General features: G+C 31.5%; 1 protein-coding gene across 1 annotated transcript; it reads left to right on the forward strand.

Moving 5' to 3' along the window:
- The first annotated feature begins 518 nt into the window (after positions 1-518).
- LOC130895537 (programmed cell death protein 4) lies at positions 519-5,704 on the forward strand. Its single transcript, XM_057802889.1, has 5 exons — positions 519-649; positions 994-1,415; positions 1,480-1,989; positions 5,012-5,342; positions 5,401-5,704. Exons 2-5 carry the CDS (start codon positions 1,064-1,066, stop codon positions 5,531-5,533), a joined length of 1,326 nt encoding a protein of 441 aa, XP_057658872.1. The 5' UTR covers positions 519-649; positions 994-1,063; the 3' UTR covers positions 5,534-5,704.
- Positions 5,705-7,835: the final 2,131 nt, after the last annotated feature.

A 7,835-nucleotide genomic window follows, 5' to 3' on the forward strand; every position in this document is an offset into this window, starting at 1 on the left:
CCCCAGACTATAAATTCCTGGAATATTACTTCGGATCCTTTAACGAGACGAAACGAATATGCACGATCTTTTGGCGCAAAAAATCGGGATAATAAATAATAAAAAAGTTATTTTTGATCAAATAATAATTTAAGTTTTATATCTATTCAATATCGAAAATTTTTTTTATTATCACCCTAACTAAATTTGACATTTCAAATATCGGTATTTACGTCAACTCTGGAACGTTTATCGATTTACGGAAATTTCCTACAAATTCTTAAAGCCGGCATCACAATACATCATTAATTCAAACTCGCTTATGTTTCATAAGATCCAATATACACATTTGTTTTTATCTGATTTATTTTTAGATATTTACTTTTACTTTTTTTTAAAACGTACAGTATTTTGTTTTTGTAAATAATACAAGCTCGGTTAGTGTAGTTCGATCCACTCCTATTATATTCCCATCTTTGTTTATCTCATTTGTAATCGAGTGCGAAGTAAAACGTCCGGTGTAACGATGACGTTAAGAAAGAAATATTCTGTGTTCATTTTACGACGGGCGGTTGTCTATAGTGAAGCGTGTTGCGTAAAATATATTTCTGTATATTAAAAACGTTTTTTGTTTAAATATACTAATTTCAGTTTTGTATTTAAACACCAGGTAAGTGAAATAATGCAATAATTATCCATGTATAAATAAATTTATAGTTATTTCACTATTGTTTACTTGAATGCAGTGCGACCAGCTGGAATGGCTGGTTACAATGTTTTTGTTTACCAAAACCACGCTTCACAAAAATCAAACTATAAGTAATGATACTGTATTTAATCGTATATTTTATCGAAAATATGGTATTGAAAGTAATTTTTTGTTATAATATTTGATATATATCAATTATTTACTGTTTTATTATTTGATTTGATAGTGTCACGTAGTCCGAAATGACGTGTAACCCAAATCATATTAGATACGATATTTTTTCCAAAAGAAGGATTTTATTGTAGGTAATTCTTTGAAAATAAACTAGAACAGGTGATTAGTTGAAAAAACTCGGCTTTTTATTTGAAAGCAAATATGGCTTCTGAAAAAGCAGACGTCGATATCGCCGAAGACAACATCGACATCGATAAAGTGGTTAACGAAGAATTAGCCGCTAAAGAAAATGCTACTGTCGATGATAGTCTTACGAAACGTAGACCAAAGAAAGTGAATAGACAGAATTCTAAGGAAAGTGCTGTACCGGCGTTCGTTCACGGACCTAGATCATGGAAAAATAGTCGTAGATCTAGGAACGGTTACGGTAGAGGTTTACCTAAGAAGAAAGGAGCTGGAGGTAAAGGAGTTTGGGGACTTCCAGGGTCAGAGTTACTAGAAACCTACGAAGATATAAACGATCCTAATTTCGATAACGAAAATATGGGAAACGGTTCGTACTATAATATATTTTTTTTTTCGTTAATATTTTATGTTTTATTTATTTTGATTTATAGGAGATATAGAACTTAAAGCTGTAGTACCTGAAGTATCAGATGAGGAAATTAAGAAAAAAGTGGAACCGATTATTCTGGAATATTTCGAGAACGGCGACACTCACGAAGCCATACTTTCAGTAGAAGAACAAATACCTTTGAACCGAAGGGAAACTTTGGTTGAACAACTGATAGAAATCGCCATGGATCACAAACCGTCCCACAGGGAAATGACTTCCGTGTTGATTTCCGATCTATTTCCGCATACTATTAACGAAACCGACATCAGTAAAGCTTTTGAAAATCTGTTGGCCAATTTGCCCGATTTGATATTGGATATACCGGACGCTCCGACGATTTTGGGTAATTTCATAGCGCGCGCCATCGCTGATGATTGTATCCCGCCCAAATTTATCGTTTCATTGAAGCAGAAGAGCGATAATAAGGATTTCCAGGAGGCCGTTAGCCGTGCCGATACTTTGTTATCCATGAAACACGGCTTGGTACGTCTGCATAACGTTTGGGGAGTCGGTAAGTATGAAATACCGTTTGCGGTACATTTGAACTACTTTGGTTGTATTGGTGTGCATTTTGTATGTTGGTATTTGTTTAAATGTTGAAGTTGATGGAAATTCATGTTGGAAGAAGGAGAGTGGAAGGTTTTTATTAATTATGGAGTTTTTTTTATGTTATTTGAACATTAATTGTTAAAATTTAAATGGAGATGATAAAAATATATCCTAGGATTAAATTGTGTGAAAAAATTGGAATAAACTGAGAATTGGTTGTTAAAATTATTATTGATCAATGAAATGCCGATAAAATGAGAGGTTTAATTAATATTTGGAATATGGGTCAATGAAAGTTGAAGAATTTGTCATTCTCATTTGATTTTGCATAATTTGAGGAATTTTATGGAAACTGGTCATTATAATGTATATTGAAAGAGCAGTTAAATGAATTTTCTGGAAATTGGTTCAACTATTTTGATGAATTTGCCATTATTATTTAAATTATTAATAATTTGATCGACTTTATGGACATTGATCAATTAAATGTTGATAAAATAAGAAGTTCAAAGAAATTTCGGGATATTGATCAATTAAATTTTATAAAATTGTCATTCTTATTTAAATCGTGCATAATTTAAGACATTTTAGGGAAATTGGTGAATAAAATGTGAATGAATCAAACGGTTTGATGAATTTTAGGGAAACTGAACACAGAAATGTAGGTATTAAGTCGAGGAATTTGCGGTTTTAATGGATTTTCATTGAGAAAATATTGATACGTGATAATCTAGAACGATTAGGGATAATAATCATGTTGTTAAATGGGAGTTTTATGAATATTAGTCAAGGGATATTGATGAATTTGCGGTTTCTATGGATTTTGATCGAGAAAATATTGATATGTTATAATCTAGAACGATTAGGGACAATAATCAAGTTGCTAAATGAATTTTTCAAGGAAATTAGTCGAGGAATTTGCGGTTTTAATGGATTTTGATCGAGAAAATATTGATACGTGATAATCTAGAACGATTAGGGATAATAATCATGTTGCTAAATGTGAGTTTTATGAATATTAGTCGAGGGATATTGATGAATTTGCGGTTTCTATGGATTTTGATCGAGAAAATATTGATATGTTATAATCTAGAACGATTAGGGACAATAATCAAGTTGCTAAATGAATTTTTCAAGGAAATTAGTCGAGGAATTTGCGGTTTTAATGGATTTTGATCGAGAAAATATTGATACGTGATAATCTAGAACGATTAGGGATAATAATCAGGTTGCTAAATGTGAGTTTTATGAATATTAGTCGAGGGATATTGATGAATTTGCGGTTTCTATGGATTTTGATCGAGAAAATATTGATATGTTATAATCTAGAACGATTAGGGACAATAATCAAGTTGCTAAATGAATTTTTCAAGGAAATTAGTCGAGGAATTTGCGGTTTTAATGGATTTTGATCGAGAAAATATTGATACGTGATAATCTAGAACGATTAGGGATAATAATCATGTTGCTAAATGTGAGTTTTATGAATATTAGTCGAGGGATATTGATGAATTTGCGGTTTCTATGGATTTTGATCGAGAAAATATTGATATGTTATAATCTAGAACGATTAGGGACAATAATCAAGTTGCTAAATGAATTTTTCAAGGAAATTAGTCGAAGAATTTGCGGTTTTAATGGATTTTGATCGAGAAAATATTGATACGTGATAATCTAGAACGATTAGGGATAATAATCAGGTTGCTAAATGTGAGTTTTATGAATATTAGTCGAGGGATATTGATGAATTTGCGGTTTCTATGGATTTTGATCGAGAAAATATTGATATGTTATAATCTAGAACGATTAGGGACAATAATCAAGTTGCTAAATGAATTTTTCAAGGAAATTAGTCGAGGAATTTGCGGTTTTAATGGATTTTGATCGAGAAAATATTGATACGTGATAATCTAGAACGATTAGGGATAATAATCAGGTTGCTAAATGTGAGTTTTATGAATATTAGTCGAGGGATATTGATGAATTTGCGGTTTCTATGGATTTTGATCGAGAAAATATTGATATGTTATAATCTAGAACGATTAGGGACAATAATCAAGTTGCTAAATGAATTTTTCAAGGAAATTAGTCGAGGAATTTGCGGTTTCTATGGATTTTAATCGAGAAAATATTGATACGTGATAATCTAGAACGATTAGGGATAATAATCATGTTGCTAAATGGGAGTTTTATGAATATTAGTCAAGGGATATTGATGAATTTGCGGTTTCTATGGATTTTGATCGAGAAAATATTGATATGTTATAATCTAGAACAATTAGGGACAATAATCAAGTTGCTAAATGACTTTTTCAAGGAAATTAGTCGAGGAATTTGCGGTTTCTATGGATTTTAATCGAGAAAATATTGATACGTGATAATCTAGAACGATTAGGGATAATAATCATGTTGCTAAATGTGAGTTTTATGAATATTAGTCGAGGGATATTGATGAATTTGCGGTTTCTATGGATTTTGATCGAGAAAATATTGATATGTTATAATCTAGAACGATTAGGGACAATAATCAAGTTGCTAAATGGGAGTTTTATGAAAATTAGTCGAGGAATATTGATGAATTTTGAGCAACAGAATGTTGATATGTGATAATCTAGAACGATTAGGGATAATTTTGAGAATTTGCGGTTTTTATGGATTCTGATCAAGAAAATGTTGATATATCATAATGTGGTACGTTTATGGACATTAATCTGAATACTGTTTAGAATTTTGTCAAATTTGAGGTTTTCCACAATTTTTATCGATAAAATATTTTTAATTTGTGCAATTAAATGACTTTTAGGGAATTTAATCATGGAAAATCGATGAATTTGTCAATTTCTAAACTATCTACCGAATTATTTGGAAATTTTTAGTAGAAGTATTGACGAATTACACATAATCAATTGATTACTATAAAATTTCTTATATTTTATGGAAATTGATCGATAAAATGTTGATAAAAATTTTTTTTTGCCAACCAGGCGGAGCCCTTCGACCAGTAAAAGCCTTAACCCGCCAAATGTGGTTGTTACTACAAGAATTCTTATCGTCCGGCGACATAAACGAAGCGAGCCGATGCCTCAGATTATTAGAAGTGCCTCATTTCCATCACGAATTGGTTTACGAAGCGATAGTGATGGCGCTGGAAGCGAACAGCGCCGTGAAAGAAGAACAACTATGCACCCTGCTGAAATCCTTCTCGGACGCCATACTAGTAACCCCCGACCAAATGGAAAGGGGCTTCCAGAGGGTGTTCGACGATCTGCCGGACATCTCCACCGACGTACCCCTGGCCTTCATCATACTCGACAGGTGAGTCAACAACCGAAAGTCTTTTTTCATCGTTTTGATTTTGATTTTTGTTTGCAAGGTTCGTGGATCGGTGCCATTCTGTCGGTTTTCTGACCGAGGGCATTATGAAGAAGATGCCGTCCCGCGGCCGCAAACGTTTCGTCTCCGAAGGGGACCAGCATTACATTAAGACTCACAAGATCGAACATTAAGTCCGAATCACCCCCCCCCCCCAGTAGATTTTACGAATTTTTTGTATTCTTTCTTATAGGCACTCTTATAGGTGTGCTCAACGTTTGGAAAAAAAAAGAAAAAAAAATCTTTTTGAAATGGAAACGTTAATTTTTTTTTGTATATGTTCTATGGAATAAAGATTATTTCAAGTTTATTTGGATTTTTGTTTCGGTGGAGTTGTCGAAGCCCGAAGTGTTTGTTTGATTGCTTTTGAAAGGTTCCGGTTATTATTTTTGGGGTTTTTTGGTGCCCAAATTTGAAAAAAAAGTGAAAAGAGCTGTTTTTATCAATTCTAAAAGGTTTTAGGACTTTTTTGTATTTTTTTGGTTTTCAGAATGGGGAAAAGTAGTAAATTTACGTGCTTTTTAGTAAATTTGGAAAATTTTTGACCTTTTTCAAGTTTTTTGGCGCCCAAAATGGAAAAAAAAGTAGAAACAGTTGTTTTTATTCATTCTAAAAGGTTTTAGGACTTTTTTTGCTTTGATAATTTCCGAAATTCGAAAAAAAGTGCTGAATTGATGTGATTTTGTTTAAATTTGAGAAATATATGCCAATTTTTAAGTTTTTTGGTGCCCAAATTTGAAAAAAAAGTGAAAAGAGCTGTTTTTATCAATTCTAAAAGGTTTTAGGACTTTTTTGTATTTTTTTGGTTTTCAGAATGGGGAAAAGTAGTAAATTTACGTGCTTTTTAGTAAATTTGGAAAATTTTTGACCTTTTTCAAGTTTTTTGGCGCCCAAAATGGAAAAGAAATTAAAAACAGTTGTTTTTATTCATTCTAAATGGTTTTAGGACTTTTTTTGCTTGGATAATTTCCGAAATTCGAAAAAAAAGTGCTAAATCGATGTCATTTTCTTTAAATTTTGAAAATATCTGCCAATTTTCAAGTTTTTTGGTGCCCAAATTTGAAAAAAAAGTGTGGAAAGAGTTGTTTCTATTAATTCTAAAAGATTTTAGGACTTTTTTTACTTTGATTATTTCCAAAATTGGAAAAAAGTGCTAAATTGTTGTTGTTTTTGTTTAAATTTGGAAAATTTCTGCACATTTCAAAGTTTTTCGGCGCCCAAAATTGGAGAAAAGTGAAAAGAGCTGTTTTTATTAGCAATAGAAGGTTTTATGCCTTTTCGGCACCCAAATTCGAAGAAAAATGGTAAATTAGTTAGTGTTTCTTAATAATTAGGACATTTGAACTTTTTTTAATTTTTTTTGGCACCAAAAATTTGAAAAAAAAGTTGAAGAAGCTGTATTTATTAGTAATAGAAGGTTTTAGGCTTTTGCGGCACCCAAAATCAAAGAAAAATGGTAAATTTGTTAGTTTTTTCTAAATATTAGATGATTTGATTATTTTTTAATTTTTTTTTGGCCCCAAAGTTAGGAAAAATTATGATTTGAACTAATTTTCTTGACAATATCAATTTTTAGATCTTATTCATCCCCCAAAATTGAAAAAAAAAAGTAGTAAATTGATGTTCTTAAAGGGGGCAATGTTTTTTGTCATTTTTCAAGTTTTTTTGTCGCCAAAAAGTCAGAAAATGAGCTGCTTCATTTAGAAATAAAAGTTTTCTGGTTTATCGGTATCCAAAATTGAAATAAATTCGTAAACTGAACAGTTTTTCCAAAGAAATTGGAAATTCAATCGGTTTTTCCAATTTTTCACCAACCAAAACTTTCCCAATTTTCCTCGAAAATTGAAAATTCAAACATTTTCCAATTTTTTGGCGCCAAAAACAGTAAATTGTGCTGAATTGAACCGCCCTTCGTAATAATGGTAGTTTTAGATCATTTTCGGCATTTTCTGTCGCCCAAAATTAAAAAAAAAAATGATGAAATCACCTATTTTTCATTAATAATCGGAAAATCTGAGACTTTTTCCAATTTTTTGGCGCCAAAAACAGTAAATTGTGCTGAATTGAACCGCCCTTCGTAATAATGGTAGTTTTAGATCATTTTCGGCATTTTCTGTCGCCCAAAATTAAAAAAAAAATGATAAAATCACCTATTTTTCATTAATAATCGCAAAATCTGAGACTTTTTCCAATTTTTTGGCGCCAAAAACAGTAAATTGTGCTGAATTGAACCGCCCATCGTAATAATGGTAGTTTTAGATCATTTTCGGCATTTTCTGTCGCCCAAAATTAAAAAAAAATGATGAAATCACCTATTTTTCACTAATAATCGCAAAATCTGAGACTTTTTCCAATTTTTTGGCGCCCAAAAGTTGTAAATTGACCCAAAAATAATCGTATTCAACAATACCCACCACCCCCTATAAAAAAAATACG

This window comes from Diorhabda carinulata, chromosome 6 (genome assembly GCF_026250575.1).
Source record: "Diorhabda carinulata isolate Delta chromosome 6, icDioCari1.1, whole genome shotgun sequence".
Lineage (NCBI taxonomy): Eukaryota > Metazoa > Arthropoda > Insecta > Coleoptera > Chrysomelidae > Diorhabda > Diorhabda carinulata.